Source organism: Phasianus colchicus, chromosome 10 (assembly GCF_987193195.1).
Source record: "Phasianus colchicus chromosome 10, bPhaCol1.hap1.1, whole genome shotgun sequence".
Taxonomy (NCBI): Eukaryota; Metazoa; Chordata; class Aves; order Galliformes; family Phasianidae; genus Phasianus; species Phasianus colchicus.
Genome location: NC_143445.1, coordinates 13,473,081 through 13,497,141, shown reverse-complemented (window position 1 = coordinate 13,497,141; position 24,061 = coordinate 13,473,081). Strand labels below are relative to the sequence as shown.

The 24,061-nt window shown below is 43.2% G+C and overlaps 2 protein-coding genes across 7 annotated transcripts in view; both read right to left on the bottom strand.

Moving 5' to 3' along the window:
* Positions 1 to 10,831, bottom strand: part of ACAP2 (ArfGAP with coiled-coil, ankyrin repeat and PH domains 2) — a 57,186-nt gene extending 46,355 nt beyond the window's left edge. For all 4 annotated transcript variants that reach the window (XM_090147367.1, XM_031596248.2, XM_031596249.2 and 1 more), the window contains exon 1: positions 10,705 to 10,831. In XM_090147367.1, the coding sequence (XP_090003493.1) occupies positions 10,705 to 10,757 (53 nt within the window). In that variant the 5' untranslated portion in view covers positions 10,758 to 10,831. The remainder of the gene's footprint in view (positions 1 to 10,704) is intronic.
* Positions 10,832 to 11,540: 709 nt separating this feature from the next.
* Positions 11,541 to 23,795, bottom strand: PPP1R2 (protein phosphatase 1 regulatory inhibitor subunit 2). 3 transcript variants are annotated; one of them, XR_016469646.1, is made up of 8 exons: positions 23,594 to 23,795; positions 19,627 to 19,734; positions 19,099 to 19,179; positions 18,701 to 18,801; positions 17,223 to 17,405; positions 15,828 to 16,036; positions 14,252 to 14,302; positions 11,541 to 12,933 (listed from the first exon to the last, which is right to left on the bottom strand). XR_016469646.1 is itself a non-coding variant. In XM_031596255.2 (7 exons), exons 1-6 carry the CDS (start codon positions 23,749 to 23,751, stop codon positions 14,298 to 14,300), a joined length of 636 nt encoding a protein of 211 aa, XP_031452115.1. In that variant the 5' UTR covers positions 23,752 to 23,794; the 3' UTR covers positions 11,541 to 12,933; positions 14,252 to 14,297. The 3 variants fall into 3 exon arrangements, 2 of the variants coding, with proteins under 2 accessions (XP_031452115.1, XP_031452114.1); XM_031596255.2 differs by lacking the exon at positions 15,828 to 16,036 and having other exon boundaries at positions 23,594 to 23,794; XM_031596254.2 differs by lacking the exons at positions 14,252 to 14,302; positions 15,828 to 16,036.
* Between the last annotated feature and the right edge of the window lie 266 nt (positions 23,796 to 24,061).

Sequence of the window (24,061 nt, the reverse complement as noted above, 5' to 3'; positions counted from 1 at the left end):
CGGTGATTAATTGCCTTTTATCCTCTTCACTGCATTTTGTTTTAAACTTTAAGGCCATTCGGAAGACTGAAAAGCAGTTACAAAGCCATGCACAGCTCACTAACAGCAAGGTCAGAGCTGGATAAAGCTGGTTCCTAACTGGCTAAAGTAAAAGTGATGATCATTTTAACTTCTCAATATAGCCCCCATATAGATACTATGGGAGATTAGCTGCAAGCTATCCATGCATCCCACTGCTCTAGATGTGCACAGAAACGAATCGAAATTACCAAGCACTCATGCTACCATTTTATGATACCAAACTGAGGTTTCAACCTGTGCTGCCCTGATGTGCCCACTGAGATTCACATTTAAAGGTCATGAAGACAACGAATCCTGACCCTAATTATCCAACTGGAACGAAGCCATGGAGTTGTTCATGAATCACTGGTAAGAGTGACTGAATTCTGCATTCTTAAAGACAAAGGAAATAGAAGCAAATAAGTCACTACATTTTTCCAAGAAAGGATAATTCACAGTGAGAGAACTTCAAAATACTTTAAGGACAACTTGAAAAGAACTCCTACTAACTGTGAAAAACATGGCAATAGGATAAGATGCAGAAGTGCAAGATAAGGGAACACACCTGATGATTTCAGCAACGTCTCCTCTCCGACCACCCTGTCAAAATCCAGCATAACAGCAAAAAGGCCAGCAGACAGTAATCAGAGGACAAACTGCAAGCTGCAAGTATGAGCAGTTGCACCTTGCTATCACACTTGAGAAGCTAAGCAATTGTTTGCGCATAGGTTTAAAAACAGCCACACAATAATTGCTGAGGGTAAAAATCAGGCCTGGGGAAACACACTTCAACAGGGCTTAGTGCCACTGCACAAAGAAATGGGAGGCTTCCACCAGTTCTTTACTTCACCTCGTCCCTCTGAATGGCAGATCATAGAACAGTTTGTGTTGGAAGGGACCTTTAAGATCTATCCTCAGGCTTGTCAACTGTTCCTTCTTTCCACCATGTATTTAATTTGACCTCTTTCATCTCTAACTGGATATTAAAAGGTACCTAGAAATAACTTACTCAGCAAGGTAACTAGGAATACTTCTGGTACATGTGAAATGGTATAAGAAAATCACGGATTAAAAAGAAGCACGTTACACTGAGAGACAGAGGTCACACACTGAACAACAGGCCCAAAAACCACGAGTAACACCTAGGATGCACACAAGAGCAGCTGAATGACTTCTGGCATGACCCACAATCATGAGTCTGGGCTGAAGAAAGCAGGCTGTAGCAGCCTGTCACTGAGCCCATTGAAGCTCTGGTTTGGCACCACAAAGATTTTTCCCTGCTGGCACAGAGCCCCTCCATGCAGGACAGATGATGAATGCTCCAAGACATGCTGAGATGAGCTGCCTCAGCCACACTAGTATGCCTTGCATTATTAATTCTTCAGTTATTACCACAAAACGTTTTATCAATAGTTCAGAAAAGCTACACAACCTGAACCAGAATCAGAAATGATGTTCACTCTATTTTCTCTCTGAAATCCCAGGGATCTTCTATGAGCTTGCAACAAAACAGGACAAACCCCTTTAAGATGCTTCACCTGATTTATTCTTCACTGCAGGAATGGTTCAAAGGATAATGAACGTGATAAAGTAATTGCCAAAAGCAGGAAATTTTGCTGCACACATCACAATCTCTGTCCTGGACAGCTTTGACTGGTAACACCAACTCCAAGAACGAGTCCAAAGCTTTCTAAGAGGCCTTATTATGAGATAAGGAGGCAGTTCTAACATTTCAAAATAGTAAAACAAAAAAAAGGCAGAAACGAGCTCCAGATACTGAGGTTGCTGAGCAAAAACTTCTCATCGCTAAAATCTGCAAACATCACAAGGCTGTTCCCATCTATTAAATCTCAGCAGCTCAGGCTCTTACACAGAAGCAGCAGAAGAAATGAGGGTCTTCAGCATTGAAAGCACAGCTATGCAGAAAGGTGAGCAAGAGAAAACACAAACATTACCATTGAGCAGCCAACTGCCGAGGAAAAAAGACAGGACAGCTCACCATCTATGTGCTACTGGCCTCAAGTTCTGGAGTTCCAAGTCAGATGCTGGAATCTGATCTGACTCTAAAGTCAGAAGTAATGAAGTCAGAAGAACAATAGAGGAATTAATTCCTGTTTTGTAAAGGTACCCATTATGTAGCTGAGGTGCAGCTAATGTAAAAGACAAGTTACCAGTGCCTGAAAAACAGAAAAAGGAAATACCACCAGGTCCCCTTGGTCTAAGTTCCTCAGTGCCAAGATGTTCAGAACTGCTCACAGCATGACTTACACACTTGCACACCACACCTCCTGAAGATCAGAGTGCTCTGAGGTTACTGAAAGGCCATAACTTACAGATTTCCTATAATCTCCATACAGGTGTTGCATTATCTTAGATTTCAGGTGAATAAAGCAATATCTATCCCTTTCTTCCTTAATTTCCCCTAGCTTACATACTAGCTATGTAACCACAGTTAGAGAAGTACTGTCGTGTTCAAACCACCATAAGAGGCCAATGCCTTCATAAAAGAGCTTATTGGGTATTAAAAGGGCTAAGGAGCATTCGTTCTGTAGAATTTAGTTAAATCAGGTGGATCTTCTGTACTGAAACCAGAGGGAAGTTTTAGCTGCGTTGTGCAGACAGTTCTCAGCAAGTCAAAAATACACATATTTTGCAGTGTGTTTCCTCAAAATCGAGATGTCCTGTTTAAGTCAGATGGGAGGTTGCAGCAGTTTTGCAGTAGATGAGCTCCAACCTTTTGTTCAGCTCTTAGGTGCTGACACATACAGACCTCACACACACATACAATAACCACATTCGACATGCAAATAAGTGACTTTATTGTGGTTTTATCAGATACCATTACTTCAAAGTGATGATCTTTCTTTGCCCTTTGTGCCTCAGCATTTGCACTAGAGAAGACAGTTGAATCCAATCTCAAGATGACAGAAAGCACAAGCATGAGAAGAATGAACATACGTGATGGATGGGTGCTTTCCTCAAGTTTACTGTTTTCACAGTCAGAAAAGCAAGTCTCTTCATTCCTCTCATGAGTGACAATGGGCAATAGATTCAAAGAGAATAAGCATTTGGAATATTGTAGAACAAAAACTACAGAATGCATATGGCACACCCGCAGCCTTGGAAAAGGTTTAAATACACTTTGGGTACATTTAGCTATCTCTTCCCCCACAATTTTCAGTCACTAGGAGATTAGAGACCCCAGGCCCTCACTCTTCCACTGAAGCTGATTGCAGGTATGCTGTTTCTCAATAAAACAGGAGTTTACTTATTCTTTATAAATGACACATTAAAGGTTTCTCATCTCACATCATCCGTAAATATTTTCAGACAGAATCCTGTGAGATCAATATTTATAATGCAGTGGATATTCTGCAATAGTGGATGCATTCAGTTCTTCATCTGATGAATTTTCACTCTTCAGTTATATAGACCGACCAAGTAGGACAGAACAAACAGGCTGACAAATTCACAGTCAGTCTCTTAAGAAGAAGGTATTCCAGGAATTTAAATGAGTACTTGTAAAAGCAATTCTACCCAAAATTGGAGAACTGCTGGAGAAGAATCCCAGAGAGAGGATATCCATGCATACTTATACTTCCTAAATAGACACCTACCTCACACAACACACACATTTGGCTGCCATTTGCATCCTCAGTGATACATCAGAGATTCCTCAGCCCCTTAAGCAGGTTTTATCCTCACTGACCCTGACCAGCAAGGCCAATAGTTCTGGCCTGCTCTCACAGCACGCCTTACCCAATCAAAGCAGGCTATCTGCACACAGACACCCAGGTTAGTCACCTAAATCTCCTTTGGAAACAATGGCATAGAACACATCATTACCAGGGTGCAGTTCAACTTATCTTGACATGCTTGGCTAAAACAAACCAGGAGGCACTCGAGATACACCTCCTGCTCTTCATTAAGAATTCCAGGTGCATAGCTTAAGTTTTCCCTTAGTAAAGCAATGGCTATGCTGAGATGAGATTAAATCCATTTTTTTTCCTTCAAGGAAATGAAGAAAGAAGGGGTCTATTTCATTCATTAATAAATTATTGAGAAAGACAGGAGCTCCAACAACCTGACACGAGCACTACAGAGACTATAGATACTGCCCACATTGTCAGGTGAGCACAGTGGGTCTTGAATGCCTTTTGACAGCCTCAGCTCAGATCACACAGCCCAGCACCTTTCCATCCACAGTTCATTACTTTTCCCTCTTCATCCACTCAGTTTTTATTTAGTCTCACACCTAAAGCATATTAGAAAATACTATTAAAAATACAATAGAAAACAATATTGTAATGTTCAACACATTCCTTACATTGAATTTCACCAGAAGAATCCAGCAACACGCTTCCAGAAAGTACTCTAAGCAAAAACCAAAACCACACACAAACCACATCTTTCTGCCCCAACACACAGCATTCTCTGCCATTGCCAATGGCTGAAGAAGGAAGATGGTGATGGGGGACCCTGGGAGGCATGGTCTGGCTGGGCACAGGGCAGTCGAGGACACTGCAGGCAGCAGGAGAGGGATGCCCCCCCTCCCCCCCTAAAGGACCCTACTGAGCAGAAAGCACAGCCCAGCTCCCAGCCACATTCCTCACCCCTCTGCCAAGCAGAATGGATAACACTCAAGGCCAGAAGCCGCCTGGAACAGAGCAGAAGCATGGCTCCTCTACCTCTGTGCTGAGTGGGGAGCTGGAAGCAAACTTCACAAAAAGTCATTATAAACATCACTGCACAAATTTATGTGATCTATTCAGCGCTATGCAAGCTGCAAGTCTTTTTCCAAACAGGTACAAGCTCACCAGTGATTGGAAATTAGGATATTTGAAAAACCCAGAAACATTACTGTGTTTGATATCCTTAAACAAACATCTGGCACTCAGGAAGATGGAAATCTGGAGTTCTCCGAACAGAACCTTTTTTAATTCCACAGATGGGACGCATTTCACTGTATGTGGCTTCTCCAATTTCTCTTTGTATTATATCCAGCATACAATACAAAAATACATTTTGGAGGTTTAGAAACTTCAAAATTGCATCATGCAAACGGATCGCTCGTTCCACTTTATGTTTATGCATAAAAAATATCAGCAGAAGTTTCTTGTAGTGACTACTGAGCACATATTATTCTCTCACAAGAAAATCAAGTGCTCTCTGTGTGTGCACTGAACGCTGCTGGGCTGCATATCCTGCGCAGAGCCACATGCAACTATTTTAAATCCCCATTACTATTAATATTCTAACTCTAAAAATTATTCAACAGCACCGTGCTTGCACACGCAGCATCCAGCCACGTGAATGTCAAGCAGCAAACCTCAATCCCAGAAAAAGCCCTGCCACATCAGCAGGCACCCAGGCACATCTGATAGGCCTCTGCTCCGCTCAGATCATCCTCTCGGGCATAAAACACCCAAAGAGAATGCTTTGCAGCAAATTATTTTCTTGGTCTATGCTGGCGTACTGTCAATTTGAAAACAGAGAGGGCAGCGTTCCATAAACGAGGCAGCTCTTGCCCCTGCAGGGGAGCACTTGGCAGTGTAACAAACAGTGCGTTTACCCCAGATCTGAGTCCTGGCTGCTTTTAATTTTCACAGATTGAATGCTATCCAGAAAATAACTGTTCTACTGAATATATGAGGACTCCTCCTGAAGAGATCACGAGGCAAAGCAGCATTTAATCTGTGTTACTGCACTCCTTAGAATTGCATGCTTTATGATCACAATGACACTACCTGCTATTTGCTTTGCTTTCCACTTCATCCTTCAGCCACATAAAGGAGTGGCAACCAGTGCAGGATTTACACTGCCCTACAGACAGCTGAGGGAAAACTCCTACGGATATTAAAATAAACACCACAGACCGTGTGCTGCTAATCTTTATCTCCTCCAAGATCTCCCACTGTGGGCAGCTCCATTTGCTGCTGTTTGTTGCCCAATCTGCCACTCTCCAACAACAGCTGCCCATACCACTACCCAAGCACAGAGGGACCCCCAGCACACAGCACGCTATCGGCTCAAGATTACCTCTGCAGTCACCACGTTTAAACTTCTGGTCACACTTTAACATTGAAATCTGCATATACAAGTGAGTTAAAACAAAAGTCTATCAAAGTTGAGTCTTCTGCTTCCTGCCAACGTAAACATAAGGCTGTGAGACATCACATTAAGTACCACACGTCTGTATTTTTGCAGTTCCTGGTGACAAGCTGCACTCACAGCTCCTCACAGCACTACAGCGAGAACCCCACCTCTTCTGTGTATAAAGCTGACTGACTGACCCTCCTGCATACAGTAATGCGCTGTTACTGCCTCCCCTCTAAGTTCACTTCTTTGTTTCTTTAGGGAAAAAAACACAAACAAACCATCCCAGAACAAACAGCCACCAACCACCACCAACAACAACCCCACCACTGCATTCCCAGATGAGAATGTCAAACCAAAACGAAGAAAACATCTAAAGTTCCTATCAGCAATTTGGGATACGGTTAAGTAAAATCAAATGGAAAAATCTTAATAATTATAATCAAACAAAACAGAATTGTAATTACCATAAACTAACATTTGTAATTGACAATTATAACAGGCACTTAAAAAATAAACAACCAAACACAACAGAACAGAACAATTTAGATGTCCTACCTAATCCCTGCAACCTGACTTCCAGACACAGATTTCTCCAGTCTCCATTAGGAAGGACTGCAACAACTAAGCAGTAATGATTTCAGTGTGAGAGATTTAAAAGAAATGTATTTGAAAAGGTGGCGTGATGACAATTTGTTGCTCTGGTACGACTGCTCTGGATGAAAATGCTATTTTTCAGAATATATATTTTTTAATATCAATTATTTTCTTTGTGCACATTTGAAAGATGCAGTCCTGCCTGAAATAAACACAGATGGCTGGCAGGTAGCTGACAGTAGCATTCACACAAGCAAAGGATGAGGCAGCTGGAAGCACTGCTAAGTAACTCCAACAGGCGGTGAATAGCACCATTCTGCTGGGGAACTGCTGGGCTGCTGCCATTCACCAGGTATTACAATCACAAAAACAACTGCATGAGTTTGCTATTACCTGCCTTATATTCACAAAGAAGTTTTCTATTCTGCGTTATTGCATCTTTCTTACTTCCTTATTCTGCAATATTTTCCAGACTGCCCTGCCAAGTTAGTCACAACACGCTTTCCAGCCCTAACAGTGAGAGCAGAGAGCTCAGAGAGAGAATTTCTTTCAAAACTGCTCTTGGAAGAACTAGATGGGTTGTGAATCTGCTCAGCCCCTCCCTCCCATGATGGGAGAGCTGGACACCACCTCGCTCAGTGCCTGGAAGCAGCGTGCCCTGCACAGCAGCCCTAATGAGAGGCAGGCTACGTTCTGTGGCAGGCCAATGTGAGTTGAGCTCAGCAAGGCATTCTGCTCTGCTCCACATCCCCATGTGACACAGCACTTCCGTCACGTGGGGAACAGATGCTTGTTGACTAAACTTCGGTTATACAGTACGAAGTAGAGAAAAATGATCCTAAATGTAATAATCTCTGCGTGGCACAAGTGACCTATTCAGATACCCATCCAAAATCGGCCCCTCGAAGCAGGATGTGCAGTGAGCTGGTCTCCCAGTAAGAGAGAAGTGATAATTTCATGCAAAATGGAAAGCTACTGAATTTAGAGGTTATTTCTTTCAAGCTATTGCCTTTTGAGCATTATGAGCTTATACCTAAAAGGTACATTGATCTGGTGGCAGAAGTGACCAAATGCAACACCTAAAAACAAAGCTCATGGGACAGATTTACCGCAACAACAAAAATCAATGGTTTTAAAAGAGCTCATTCACATTCGAATGTGACACATTTATAAACATAAGATATACTAAAAACAAACTGAAGTGAATCACGTCCTCCATCCTAGAGAAGGAAAGCAATCTTGTCATCTACACATCCCATTCTTCCTGTTCTGCGTGCAAGACAAGGGATTCAATCTTGTCTAAAGGCAAATGAGCTGCATCAGATGCTGCTGGAGGCGAAAGCAGATCTTTATTTCCGCAGCAGGAGCAATCTGACCTCCCCAGCACCTCCCCACCCTGTGCTGCTCTCACAGAGAGAACCACCCTTGCCCACAGCTTCAGTCACATCTCTCCAAGTCTCCTCAGACAGGGCCCACTGAAGAGGATATGCCATAGCCATCCCTTCTCCTCAAACTGCCCATCACGTATTTTCACTACAAATGATAATTGGCAACAGTTTCATTTACATCCTTTCATCTACCTCCTGGATCCATCACCTGCTCTGCAGCTGGGTCTCAGAAACTCAACTTTCCCCTAAGAGCACGCGCTCACCAAAAGAAAAACAGAGCCTTAAAATTCAGCAACACTGACAGAGTAACAGATAAGGACAGAAAATTATCTCAAAAATTCGAATGCTTCCCTGATGTATTGTAGAGACTGGAATTGACAAAAGCTTTGGTTTCTTTCTAACAAGTTCTAACTATTGCACACATCACAGGAATAGAACTGAGCTATTTCTATTATTTATCAAGACTGTTAACTGCCACAGCAGATCCACTCCCACGTCACCTAACCATACTTGTCCTTTCCAGAAATTTATGTTCAAAGCAATCAAAGTGGCTGCATGCTTCATTTATCAAGAGATCTGATAATTGTAGTAGCAAGAGCTCGAAAGATTGTTCCAATAAACTCTGAAATTCTCATTGTTTAACGATAAGGAGAGCATATTATTTCACAACACTATTTGCGTATTAAAAAGCACTCCAGGAATTCCTGCTTATACACAAGGAACTTGTCAGCACAGCTGAGATCTTGTTGCCCAAAGGCTGCTCCACGGCCCCTCCCTCAGCAACTTCTTCATCTGATGGGAAGTCACCACCACGCTGCGGAAGAACTGCAAGCACATTTCCTTGCTAACTCAGTGGTTTGCCCACACTTTGAGAAATGGAGTCTTGGAGGAAAAGCACATGACTTCTGTGAGATTATTTTCAGAGCTTCAAAGGAAGAGTTCATTTAAAAAGAAAAAGAAAAAAAGTGCAAAACAAACACAATTGTCAGTTTGCAAAGATGGGCTTCAGTTCACAGCCTCTTCTACTGTCCTCTCAGAAATCAGTTTCTCAACCTCAAGTTCCCAAACACAAATGGATTTGGTATGACTCAGCTCACAAACAGCAACAAGCTGTCCTTGCTTCAGGTTTTATCACTCACAGATTCCTTTATCCACTGGGAAAAAAAATGTGTCTTCCCAAGACACAATACACCACGCATCCAATGTGAATCCTCACACCCATTATCCATCATTGCATCAGCCACAACTCGTGTCATTTTATATGCACCTTACATAAACTAGCAGACCTCCCTTTGATTCAAGCAACTACAGCATTCCCAATTAACAAGTCAAAGCCAATGAGAGAGCAACGCGATATTTGTGAGAAGCTTATCTAAGCAAGGAAGCTGGATGTCCCCAGCTGTAGGTTGTGGTATGATTTAAGAGACTCAAGTTGTGCCCTGCAAAAAGAGGGATTTGGTGATTCACCAACTCTGATTCACCCACTTCCTTCCAGTTGTCTCCACAGCTACAGATGTCAGTGTGCTGTGACACCTCCATGCCCTCCTCGCCTCCCGACAGGTTCATTTAACTGCTCCAACAGGTGTAGCGGTGTCAAGGAGTGGGACTGCACCCACCTGTTCAGCAGGGCCAGGAGACAGCTGCAGCTCTGCTTTGCTATGAGGAACACAGCTCCCTGCAGCAGCACTAAGGCTCCTGCTGGCCCTTCCTATGTCAGTGCACACACCAACACTCACCGCAACCTCCACAGCCAATGTCCAGGGAAGGTTTCTGAGCACTCATTAGGTGAGCCACAGGAACGCTGAGAACAACCAGAGTTGTAACAGTAAACACTGATTAATAATGAAAGATACAAATGTTCTTCCTCACGTGAAATACTGCAGGATTGCTGCTCCGTGGCTTTACGCACACGGCTCAAAGGTTGGAAGAACATTTTAGTGGCATCAAACCATTTCATCATAAGGTTGTCCTCAGTTTCTCCAAAGGCAGCAGTGTCTGAGGCTCTCAGAAAGAGCACAGAACTGATAAAAGGGGCTTCCCACAGTTCCTCTCCTTGAAGGAAAAGGATCGAGAGTGGAGAAAAGGAGAATTGAGGGGTAAATATGATGAGAACCCAAGATAACTTGAAGAGACAGCACGCTTCTGCTCACAAATCATAGCCTTAATTTCCTTCTTTCTTAAGCGCGTTCTACACCTAACAGCTATCGGTAACCAATCAGTATTACGTCCAATCACGCACTTCCATGATTCAATCAAGTCGCTCCGCGATCGCATCGCCCCCAGATGGGACAGGAAACATCAGCAGCACGGAGCGCACAGCCGTGACAGAGCAGCGGTCACCGGAGATAACAGGGGAGCGCAGCGCACGCCCGGGCCTGACTGCGGTTAGGGTCAGCGGAGCCGCCGGCACGGGGCGGGCTGACTGCCGCTGCGGGCAGAGGCAGCGGGGCCGGGAGCGGCCGAGGAACGGGGGCCGCCCGGCGGGAGCCGCACCCCGCCCCACACGGCCGCCTCCCGCCCGCCGCCCCCCCGCGTGCCCCCGCTCGCCCCCCGCCCCGCACACCTGAAGCGCGGCGAGTCCTTCAGGCACTCCTCGAAGTCCACGGTCACCTTCATGCTGCCCGGCGGCGGGGCTGCGCTGCGGAGTGCGGGGCGAGGCCGCGCCGAGGCCGGCGGCCGGGCGGGGCGGGGCGGGGCTACGAGGGGGCGGCGCTCATGGCGGCGCGCGGGGGCCCGGCGGCTGCAGCGGGGACGCCTCAGCGAGAGCCCCGCGGCCCGCCCTCCGCTCCCGGCCGGAACTGACGGCCCGGCCGGCCAAGAGAAGGCAGCCGTCACCGGGAGCGGCCAATCGCGGCCCGAGGTGGGCGGGGAGTCGCCGCATCGGCGGGAGAGCGGCAACCAGAGGGGAGCGGCTGGGCCAATCGCAGAACGGAAGAGGAGGGCTCGGCAGCGAGAGCGGCCAATGACCGCTGTGCGGGAGGAGGGCGCCAACCACTGCGGTGCCGCAGGGATCGCTTCCGCATCGGGCTCCAGAAGTGACAGCCAGGTAAGCCAACGGGAGAACAGCCAGCACTTGGCAGAGCTCGTTGCCACGACGACCCCAAAGGCCAATGGCAGCTCTCATGAGTAAGGAGGGGACGGCCGCCGCGCTGCCATAGGCTGAGCCGCCTGTCACTCACAGCAGCCGGCGGGAACGGGGCGGCCGCCCCCAGGAGCCTGAACATCCCACAGCCGGCAACTCTGTCACCTGCTAAGGGGAAAGGCACGCCGCATCAACCACTCGGCACAGCTCCGTATCTCGGCGATACATCCGTTCTCATCGTTCTGTGTCAGGGTCACATGAGGCAGCACTCACTGCTTCATTCACACTCAGACTGGGGTTTCCAGAAAGCTGACACGGGAGAATGTGGGTATCTGTAAAATAACTTTCATTCCTTTATTCAAACGTCACATATACAGTGGACAAAAACATTTTAAAATAGATCCATATTTAATTATATGGATTTTTGCAACATATCAAATTCGGACTAAAATTAAGATATACACTGTATTTCATAACCAAGCTTAAGCTTAAGTGTATACTTCGTGTAATAAAGCCCAGGAACTATTCTGAGTACTAGAACATTCACCAGTCAAATTCCGTCGCTGTTTACAGCAATGCGGAGGTTCAGAGCCACTCTCTGCAGGGGCTCTACGACTGCACTGTAAACAAGTATTTGAATTAGGCAGTTTCCCTTCTGTTTCCTTCCAAACACCCTTCACTGTACAAAAGCAGCTGCTCTACGTCTCACTGGATGCAGAAAGATGTAGACCAGTGGTTTTCAGTATTCAGGTTACAAACCCCAAAGGAGATCACCAGCAGTTAACCTTATATAGAGAACAGACAGAGTCTAAGCACAGCCCATCTTCAGTCCTGATGTGGATTTCCCTCCATGGCTGTTTCTTCTCAGGTGCTAGCAGCACAGGCACTCTCCATGCAACTGGATAAGACTAAAAGCGTGAAACGAGCCCGAAGAATAACAGTTGGTGTGATTTTAAGAAAAGAAAACATCCAGTGGAAGAGAAAGTGACAGTTAATTTCAAAGTTCAAGTTAGCACATTTCCAGTGTAAAACACTCCCCCCACCAGATGTTAGTACTGCCTCAGTCAAAAGCAAATAACTGATTCCAAACACTGCTCTGAAAAATTACACAACTCTTCTTCTAGAGTCTAGGAAAATACAAGTAACAATACACTGAAGTCTAGCTTAAGAGGTCAATATTTTATAAAAAAGCTGTAAAATTTGAATCCCTTTCTCAACTGCTTAACAAACCTGATAAATAGCTTGCGTGTCAATTTGATATATTTGCTGTACCGTTAAGCTCTTGAATCCCAAACTCTTCCATAAGAGATACCACACTTAGAGCACTGTCAAATAAATAGTGAAAAAACAGAGATACTGTCTGTGTTTCAAAGCATGAAGAGTAACAGTACATTACGCAAGATAATCAGCATTATACATATAGGGAACGCCATTCTGGTTGAACAGATTATGAAGCAGTATTCTCCATGAAATACTAGGCACAGGAATAAATCAATTAGACAGTTTTTTCCTGCCTAATGGACAAGTCTAAAATTAACAACCTTGGCAACACAACATTGTAACTGATATGCTTCTTAATATTTAAGAGCCTTATTTGCAAAAGTCATGAAGCAGTGTTTATGTTCGTGTCTCTGACAAGCAGTTACAGTTCTGGACAGATTTCTTCTATGCTGCGTGCTCTGCTTTCCAGCTGGTCATGAGTAGCATGTGCTGCATAAGAAAGATTACAAAAACAGTTAACTATTCATACCTGTTGTATATTTAAAAAGCAAACTCAAAGTACCACTAAAATACATTTTGGAAGTCACTTTTGCTTCCTCAAAGATAATGTTTGCAACCTATTTTAGCAACTTTCAGTTTCAGAGTGCAGAAACCTTCAGAGCAATTATTTCACCCTCACGTTCTGAAGAAATAGCGCTACCGTTCTGCATACCAAACACCAACTGCTTGCCACCCCTGAAATTGAGATGATTTAACCCAAGACTTGAGAGATCAATTTGCAGAACTAACATACAAGGTTCCTGAAACACCAGTAAGCACAGCACCTTTCAGGTCAAGTTTCAATTCCAGATGAGACACTTCAAAACAAGACAAGCTAATAAATGAGGTAGCAGTCTGATGCATCCTTCCACTCACAATTTTGAACAAAAGAACATTAATGAAGTCAGAGGAAAAATTCCTTTTCCTTACCAATTTTAAGATGAAAAAGCCTACTGACTTCAGCTATTATTTATAAATAAATTTGCTGCATAATGCACAGATCAGAGAAAGCCGTGTCTGGTCCTTCTTAAAGAAAGCCAGTTAGGCTTATGCATAGAATTAGACTTGGTTCCAAGTGCAATTTAACAAGCAAATAGCATGTCTGACAAACAGAAACAATTTGCATATGTCAGAAGACTGGGAACATAAGTCATTTTTATGGTGATGCTCACTATAGTTAAGAAAACACAATGTATCTGTCAAAGTCCAGCAGAACACACCCAGTCAGATGACAGCTAAGTGGGTCAGCAGTATCTGAGTAAGGTTATCACAGCAATGAATGCTAAATGAACCATAAGCAGAGAACAGCAGCTGTACTGCTTGTCAGTGGATCTACTATAGATCACACCCTTGTACTTCCTGAAGAGGGATACTGTTGTGTAGTAGAAAACATGTCTGCATTGAAATCGTTATGCTTAATCTATCCACATGTGGAACCTTTCCCTTCAGTGATTTCAAACAGAATTTTTAAAGGAAAGGTTTCTGGAGAGGAACAAACGTCACTATTTTGCTGGCAAAGTCCATCACATTGTTTGTGGAGTCATAAATAAGGAGTAGCCATAGAAATGCCACAGAAGCTGAAATGCTGAAGCAAGCAACCGTAACAGCCTACTTTAACCTTCCTGCTCTCCAAAAAGCTTGGCTGGCAGAACCCACACATGCAAGATAAGATACAGCCACTTAAGGCGAGAAAGGAACGACTCATCTAATTAAAATACTTGGTAGCCTGAGATGAAAACAGCGGCATAAACGTACAAAGAGTTCTCACCATTACTGACTGGACTGGCCATCTTCATTTCAATCAGCAAGAAATCTCAGTCTGTAATCAAGAAGCACAACTTAAATTAGCAGATTCTGTGGTACCTGACAGAAAACTTCTTAAAATCCCATCTCAAGTCTGTAGCCCCTTCCTCAGCATAGATATAACAAAAAGGAAAATTCACAGTCATCAGGACAGTAGTGTTAGTTTTACTGGAAACCGAAAAAGGTAAGAGTTAGAGGGCAGTCAGGAGCATCGGATAAGAGATGCAAAGAACCGTAAAGGGATCTTCATTAATTAAAACCTTCCAAGTGACAAGGGGGTCCCAAATTGCCCCCAAAACTTCTCAGGAGCCAGCGGAGCCCTAGAGTCACAGCAGTTACCAAGAAATGCCTCGTGTCACATAGCTGGAGTTATCTTTGGTACAAGGGAAGCCATGCTATTCTACTGGAATAAACAGACATTGCATGCCAGTTCTAACAAATGGTAGCCATATCACCAGATGATCTCTGCAAATTCAGAAGTCAATGGGAAAAAAAATTATTAAACTGTACCTACAATACAACATGCAGAATAAAACAGATGTTTTCTCTGCAGTTAAAAGAAATGTGAGAGCTGTTAGTTTAACAGAAGGAAGCCGAAACAAGCCATCACAAGAGTCATTGCCTGCAACACCCAACACACTGAGTGAAGGAAACTCTCTTCTGCTCTATAAGAAAGCATTTTAAGACACAATTTTAAGTCAAAGAACTCTTAAAAAGCCATCCAAAAGAATTAAAAACTTCCCACGTAGCTTCAGACAGATCCAAAAACATCCTGACACGCTTACAGTCCTAGGGAAGGAACTTCAGGAACAAGAACATTATTAGCATTTGATCCACTTCCATGAAGGAAGCAATGAACCTGCAACAGTGTTTAAATATCCAGTTGCCTAGTATAATCAAAAGCACAGATCCAAGTAGCTAGTTTTAAAACTTGCTATTTGAGAAGTGCTCCATAGCCAAAATAAACAAACAAACAGTAACTAACTTTTGAGAGATACTTTAGATTCTTTTGCACACCTTGAATAAAAGTCAGAGAATAATCAAAAAGTTACCATCAAAAAGTGATTCCAGTAAAATTTTGCCATTACTTTAACAATTATGTTGCTGAGCACTTATCAGCTCAACGTAGGAATTTCTTAAAGCATGGGCAGTGGCAGAAAACTGTTTATCAACAGTTTTTACCACATTCCACTGTCCTTAGAGCAACCTTGCCACAGAAAAATTGCATGTAATCAGTTTGAGGGCATACGGTTTACCAGCCATTATAAAAGTGAGCCTGTACTTGACCTTTGAAGACCTGATCAAATACAGAGACTAGAAGCTATGATAGCTGATGTAGAGATTAGGAGATAACAAAACACCAGGGCCTGTTAAGCAGAGTATCACAAAACAGAAGTGAAGAATTGAGAGCCACATCAAATTAGAGTATTTCTATATGCCATGTTACTGAGGTGAACCAGTTAGTTAACAGATTGATAAACTGGTGTGCAGTCATACTTATAGAATCTATTGGCCACAAGTAGCCTAAAATTGATAGTTACCAGTTGTGGCTCAGAAGCTGCTTATGAGCCAAGGTGGAATGGACTTCAACAATAGAGATGGAAAAATACTGCAAAGGTGTGCCTTCTGTTCCCTGGAGAATGCAGCTGGAGAGCGGAGTTGCCTCTGTTTTACAGCACAGTGCAGACAGATGGCAGCTTCAAGCCACGGAGAAAGATCATAATGTTGCCTACTGGAGTACTCCTTTCCCCTGGAGAGTGAAGTTCTAGTAAATAGCCATTATAAGGCGTATGATAAATTACCATAGAAATTTGGTCCATGAATGGGTCTCAGACTCACATACCAAAAGACCATCTCAAAACCATTATGAAGGCATGAGCCTTCCTGTAAGATATAGTGGGAGCAAACTGTGCAATCCGCAGAGCTTAAAATATAAAAAGTCAACCTGGCAAATCATTTTTTCTATTTGGTGAAATTTAAACTTATTTTGGAAGAATTTCTAGTTCACACAGTTATGAAGAGCAAATGCGAGTAAAGCTAAACCCATGCAGCATCTTCCCAAGTCTGCATGCTGTTCTAATGTCTCAAAGCTTTGCCAAGCAACAGATGAATGAGGTTTACAGATTTCAGATTCATCACCACTAGTCTCATAAACAAGAGATGTCTGTTTTTTTAATGCCAAGAAACATGTTCAATATGCTGTTCCAAACAGATGTGGGTACTCAACAGATGTACTTATTCACCAGAAGGCCACTACAAAAATCAAACTTCTGTTATACAGTCCCAGAGAAAAGCTTAAAGATGGCAGAAAAGACTCAAAAAACAGCTCCCAGCCAAGGTTCCCAGACTTTCTTCCAGCAGCTCTGCTAAAAGGTTCACATCCCATATAGAAATTAATATTACTGTTTAAGGACAAAAGCACAGTGAACTCTTGAACAGTTTTAAGTTATAGCAAGACAGGTAAAAGCTCATTAGATACGCTGCTCTCAACAGGGAGGAAGCATTCAAGCTATTTTCCAGTGCTGATTACAGCATGGGTTGGGAGGGGAGAGGGAAGTGCACCATGACACAAGGACAGGCTCTCTCATGTGGCCACAGCTTTAAGCATCCTCTGCATAACAAGTGCATCTTTAAAAAGTTTGCTGGCAACTTCACTACCAAGAGTCAATTATGCTGCGGAGACAGTACTGGCCTGAAGCAGAGGTATTTGTTTTTCTGTTGTGCTATAACAAACAAAAGCCCGGACTAATTAACAGCACTGATTGTTTTGATATCACACTACAAATCTGTCCATAAAGATAGCAGGCAGCATTGCACATCAAGCATTACATATATACTTCACTCTTTCTGTTTGTTCTCACACTTCAATGTATTCATCCCAACAGATGAAAGGACAACCAACACTTATATGTGGTATTGATCAATCAGCAGCTCACCATGTTCAATAGCTTCTGTATTCATTGTTTCTACATCTGGAGCATCATGCATCTCTTCATCTTCTTCCTCCTCCTCTTCATCCTCACCATGTAGTTCTTTTGCAATTAGCTGTCTTGCAAGTTTGATGTTTCGTCCTTCATTGTAGTGCATTTTCCTCTTCATTTCAAACTGTTTCTTTTTTTCTGTGGATAATAAAAAAACAAAAGCCAATATATATATTTATTTTTCACTTCCAGTATCTTTTTTTTTTTTTCTTCAGAGAGGTATCAAGTGCTCTGTAGGCCTATTTTACTCCTACCATGAAAATGTATTGTTTATATTACCAAGCAATCCTTGTTCTTAAATGAGTTTGACTTACAAAAAATGTAGTAACTAATGGACTGGAATGGCTGGAGGGCTCTAAAAAGAACAGCCTGCAAGCACGAGGAAGTCTGAATCAAGAGAAGCAAGTAGTAACGGTGTAAAAAATTCTGAAGTTTCACAAACCTTGTTTCTAAGGAAACTGAAGGGCAAACCAAGACATACTGGTGGAACAGAAAACCAACTTCTGCACATGTCCAACATGGCTCCTGGCCAGCTATCAAAAGCTAGTTATAAGAGATATATCTAACACAGGTAGAAGAAAATATTCTTCTCTTCCCTGTAGCCTGAAGTTTATCTTTGCTTTGTACATCCAACATTCCCAAAGTAGATTTTATAATTAAACTTTGTTTATTGGTGACCCCAACACTGCTTTTCTCTTCCTCTAGAATTGTAGGTTATATACTCAAAGTTGATGACAGGCCAGGAAAGATGAGAAGCAACAGCTAAATGACACAGACCTGAAACGTTAGAAGCTTTATTGTTTAACTTAGCTTTATTGTTTTCTAAGTTAATGTAACATTACTGCTCAGTTGAAGATGAGAGAGTTTTATTAGGAATAATTATTGATATCCTGCTGGATCCATCTACCAGCAGCTTTGAAAATAATAATTAAAAAAAATAAACAACCAACCCAAACTTGTATATTTGCAATTAGTAGAGTCTTAATTGGAGCAGTTCTCATTAAATTGTTACATCTACTTGAAGTATATTAAGTAGTAATATATATATTACATACAGAGAGAGAAGTAATACAATTAAGAAGTACTTCCTCAGCCACAAAACAGAAAAGTTTTCCATTTGAGAAGTCCAGGTTTCAAGAGGAATTCCTATACATTATGCTTGTTACATTCAACTCCTCTTCACATGTAAATCCCAAACTAAACAACTCAGACTGAGCAACTGAGCTGCTTGTTTCTAATCTTTTCCTTACCCTTCAAAGTCTATATACCTCCATTTTCAAATCACAAAATCTTTCTTAGATAGTACTTTTTATTCAATAATCCTTCCTACTGAATGGCAGAAACTGCATTAAAAAAAATCCAACAAAAAACAGCCAAAAATATAAATAATAATAAAAAACCACCCCAAAAAAAACCCTCTGACTTATGCCTACCTCGTTCTTCAGGTGTTAATTCTTCCTCTTCCTCCTCCTCACTGTTTTCCTCTTGTCTCGCTATAACCTTGGGTCCTTTACCCTCAGCTGCAGCAGCCAGCCTAATGAAGATAAAAATGCAACGTCACGAACCATCAAGTTTTTCACTGTATAAAATACATGAAATTTCAGAACACTCATACAAACTTGGTTCAGTATTTTTACTACACTTATTTATATTAACAATCTGCAAGAGATTTTAAGTACCAGTGGGACTATCAACCCAGAAAACTACTTTGTTTGACAACAGCCAAAATTTGCCATCTAGATAAAAAGGAAATACCTTTCCAAAAAGCAAACCAACCCATAAAAAAGAACATGATCCTAACATTTAGTCAATTTTCTATGACAATACTTACTTCTTACTCAACACATCTGCTCTTAACGGCTCATTTGATTCCGAATCACTCACTGCATCTTCATCATCATCTCCTACCATGCTTGAAATGCAAACAAAGAGAGCAGCCTTTATCAATCATTTGTTGTATAAATTCAATTGATAAAACAGTCAAAATGTTACAGTGCTCAATTAAAAGACTCCTGTAATACTTTAAAGGCTTTCCAAATCTATTTAAATATTGATGAGTGACAATTTACGTTCTAGTACACAGATGCTAACTATAAAAAAACAGTACAAATGAGACATCAATTACATGAGTGAAACCTGAAAGATATATATACCTTCCAGTACACACAGACCTTCAAAATTTTACCCTGATGGTCCTTCTTAATAACTATAAGCCTTTACTTAAAAGCTTTGTAAATTAAAATATGTTGCATATATTCAATAGGATAGCACAGTAAGTAATATATTATGCAGAAAGTCTACTTCACTGCAAAACTACCCTGTCACCTGCCTCGGGTCAGATGGCAACTCAGAAACCTACCTGTGATAAGGAGTACTTGGCTCATCTATTTTCATCAAGCCATAATCTTTGCCCGCTGGGTGGTACGTAGCTATGATGTTCATTTCGTCCCACTTCTGAGATTTTTTACTGAAACAAGAAAGCAAAGTGGTTTTGTTTTAATCCCCTAAAATCAGTTCATTCTGTTTGGCCACAGAAAATGAAAGCTACGAATGGCTTTTGCCCTCAACTCTACACTATGGAAAAAAAGCATTGTTGAGGCACAGGGGCACGTTTGAAGTATAAAGGTGGTTATTAAGCACCACCTCATACACACTTCCGTTGGGTCGTGACAAATTACCATTGTGACTTACCTTTCCCTAACAAGTCACAGTATTTAAATGAACCTGTGCTCACAAATACGTTCGTATACCTGTGCATATCTTCAAGAGACTCATGTCCACTACTGCCCCATTAACCAGCTGCTCGTTACAAGTTAATGCAGCAATCATTCTTCCTGTCATTACAGCCCACAACACTCAATGCAAAGAAATAACCAACTTCCACTTCAGCACAGCTCGGTGAGCTGCCAGGACTGTTTGCAGAACCGCTGCACAAACAATAGGAACCAACAGATAACTTCCTGCAGTAAAACTAATTGGACTGAACAAGGTTGTTATTAAGACTGCTTTTCTCATCTTAAATTGGAATCATAAAACAGAACTGACTCACTGCTGTAACTAAGCAAAGGGAGTTTCGTGCTTTATACAACCAGCCACCAACCATGCTGCTTAATTTAGAATTTCCTCAATTAGTCACAGAATGTATCATTTTATGTATATTTGTAGAAACAAAAGCCTACCCAGACTGACACAACATGGAAGCCACAAGGGAAGCAACTGCCTTGTGGAAAAGTCCCCGCTCTGCTGGTCTAGAAGTCACTGAAAGGTTCCCTGGGCAACCTGATCCAGTGCCTGATTTAGTGACTGGCAACCAGCCTGCTGCAGGGTTGGATCTTTGAGGTCCCTCCTAGCCAAAGCCATTCTATGAAAGATTTAGTCAACAGGACCTACCAGGTTCCACATTTTTCCTAAAGCATTAACACAGCCTTCCCAAGAGGTGGCCTTCCCTTAGATTAAACCAAGAAATGTAATCCTAGAACAGCACTAAATTCCACTATAGATTTATTTTCCCTGTAGGGGGCCAGTTGGCTGAAAGAATTTAGCTCATGTACTCTTATTTAAGTGCAGATTGCTCCAATAACAAATTACCAAACTTGAAATCTGAACTCAAGTCTCAGTAATACTACTGCTTTTAAGCAGAATGCCATCCGAAAAACAAAATTGACAATGTAAAATTCCAAGGAAAAACCAAGCTTAGCCTTCATGGAGAGTTCTCCATAATACAGTGGAAAGAAATGGAAGGAACAAAAGAAATAGAAGTGGAAGAGCCACTGCAGAATCCTACGTGCCACAGACCTGTAATCTAGAATTGCAGACAAGTGAGCTGAATAACTTCAGGATAAACTAACCAATGCCATAAGTTTCCATTTGAAGTTCCCTATCTATTTAATAACTTTGTGCAACATCAGGATTGCAAGCTGAACAGACAAAACACAAGTCAGAGTGCCTGCTTTGGTGGAGAGTCATGAGCTTCATAATGATAAAGCAAGAGCTCTAGTTTAGGAGTGTCCACTACTCAAACCTACCTCGTTAAGGTTCTAAAAATCACTGTTTCAACACCAGCTGAGCAGCTGCTTCAAGCTCTCGTGACTAATGTACCACAAGCATGTGGTTACAGGGAGTGCATGAGAATTTTTACTAGCCATAGCAACTGGATGATGGTACAAAGGGCGAGCTCAGGTAGAAAGGAAATATGACAGATGAGACAGTCCCATCACACACCTTAGTGCTCACTGCACCACCCAGAGGACAGCCAGGTGAAACCTGCACGAGTTCACAACACAATACCCAATCTCTGTCATATATCAGTTTGGAAATTAGGTGGTCCAGAGCTAGCAATTCAGTAACTCGCAAATACAACACAGAAAGAGATTTTAGTGGCCTTGTTTTTCACATTCACGTATTTAAGCTTACTTTTCAGCACAAAAAGCCTTGGCTGTGGAACACACCCCAGAACACAACTTAAAATTCAGCTGGGAAAAAAATGATCATGAGTGACAAAGAGACAGGCATGTCATCTCACCCCTTGGTGGAAAACAGCATTGCAGGAAGGTGACTAAGTGCTCTAAAAACACACACCTCCCTTGGCTGCCTCCAATTCAGCATGCTTAAGCACACCATAGCAGCCTAGCATTAACAACAAAGCTTAGGATCATCACCACAAAACACTTCCTGACATCCCTTCAGAGGACCAGGTTCATATTTCTATACGTGAAACAGATTCTTCCTTAGTAAAATCAGATTTTAAAAGATGAAACATTCCACAAGTGTTCATTCACATTCTTTCACGTCCTCAAACGTCTTAAATCATTTATTTTAATACCACAAGCCAACAGGTTAGAGGCTGCAGCATTATTCAAATTCTACTTCTCCTAGATCCCTCACTCCTGCCAGTCCAACACAGCTACTTGCAGGACTGCCCAGCAAACAGGGCCAAGGAACAGCTAAATACAGCCAGCTACTTTGTACAATGCCATGTCAGGTCCTACAGGAACTCTAACTGGATTGTAAAGGCAAAAGATACTTTATATCTGGTTTGCCAAGAACATAGCTACCATTAAGTCATAATCTCAGCTCTTCAGATGCTGTCCCAGTGATGTCTCAATTTCGCCAATTTCTTTCTTGAATCATATCTTCATTAAGGACATTACCATCGCTAACAATAGCACAAGGCTGCTGCTGATGAAAGTACATGAGAGCTCTTCTGAACATGAGTACTTTGAAAGATGACAGCTGACACAATGAGCTCCTTTATCTACAGCTATTTTTAAAGGCGTTCAGATTTGAATTTCAATGTTAGAAAGAAGCAGGGAGGCTGCTGACAGACGTGCACTAAGAAAACAGGCACGTTAATTTATAAGCCCATTTTTTAGTCTTAAAGGAAAATAACTGCAGTACTGCTTGCCATTCTTTCAGAGCACAAAATGGTGCTAGTTCTGACCATAAAATCACTTTAATGAAGACCTGCCATCCAGAAAATAATAGCTGCACACAGCCTAACTTTCAATATCCTATTCTGATCTTTCCAGGAAATTTTCTAATGCAATGTGCCAGGTTTAGACAGCGTACTTTAACTTGCAAGGCAATTTCAGAATTAATCTAACAACGCATTTATTGACTCTCATCAGAAAACAAGAAGATGGACTCCTGACCACTTAACTGCAATACCAACTATACCACACACTCAGCTCAGCAGCCTGTACTCCAACTTCTGCTCACCCTGCAGGGTGGTGCAGCCCAGAAAAATGAAGCTGAGTCTCCTAACAGCCAGTTTTACTTTATGCCTGCTGTCAGTTTCTTGTCCTTATATTAAAACTAGAGAGAGAAAAAAAAAAAAAAAAAAAAAAACAATAAAAAGGGACAACTTGTGTGTAGCACATCCCTACTCACATCTGATTCCACTCCCAAAACCATCACTTGCTTCCTTTGCAACACTTTCTCCCTGGAAAACAGGAGCCCTTAACACAGGCAATAGGGCAAACCAAAGGCTTTCTGTCTGTCCTACCTCGCAGACTCGGACTGTATTAATGACTGACCAGCCAAAGGGGAAAAGGAATTACTATGACATAGAGAAGACTGCATGCCCATTTTATTTTATTTTATTATTACTCCTCTCCTCGCAGTACCGGGGTCTCAGACGTAGAAAACCGTCTGAAGCCATGTTATAAACACGGCGGCCCGGAGCGGTGCCGGCGCTCAGACGAACGCAGCGTTACGGCACCTCCCGCCCGTCCTGCCGAGGCCAGGACCTCCGCTGCGCTTCAGCCCTCACCGCCCTCAACGCGCCGCGCTCGGCCCCGCACCGCCGCCCCGGGCGCGGCCCTCACCCGTGCTCGTCGTCGTCGCGGGCCGGGCTGGCCTGCCGGGCCCCGGACCCCGCGCCTCCCGCGGGCTGCTTGCCGCCGCCCTTCTTCAGGATGCCTTTGATGGGCACCCGGCCCGACGCTCCCGTCGCCGAAGCGGCCGGCACCGAGGGCGCCTCCATGGCCGCGCCGCCAGCCGACTTCCGGTCCCCGCCTCGGCCCGCCCCGATCCGCAGCGCGTCAGATCCGCCGGCGCCGGACGGGTAGCGCTCCGCCTTCGCTGCTGCGCCCCCTGGTGGTCGGAGGACTGCCGCCGTCCTGCCTGCAGAGCTCCCGCGCGACCGCGGTGGGGCGCCGTGCGCCGACGGCGGGCTCTCGCGCGTGCACGGGGCTCCGTGCACGCGGCGGGCTCTGGCACGCGCATGGGGCCTCTCGCACGTGCCCTATCGCTGATGGCGATCGGTGTCACGTGGGGACCGGCACGCGCGGCCC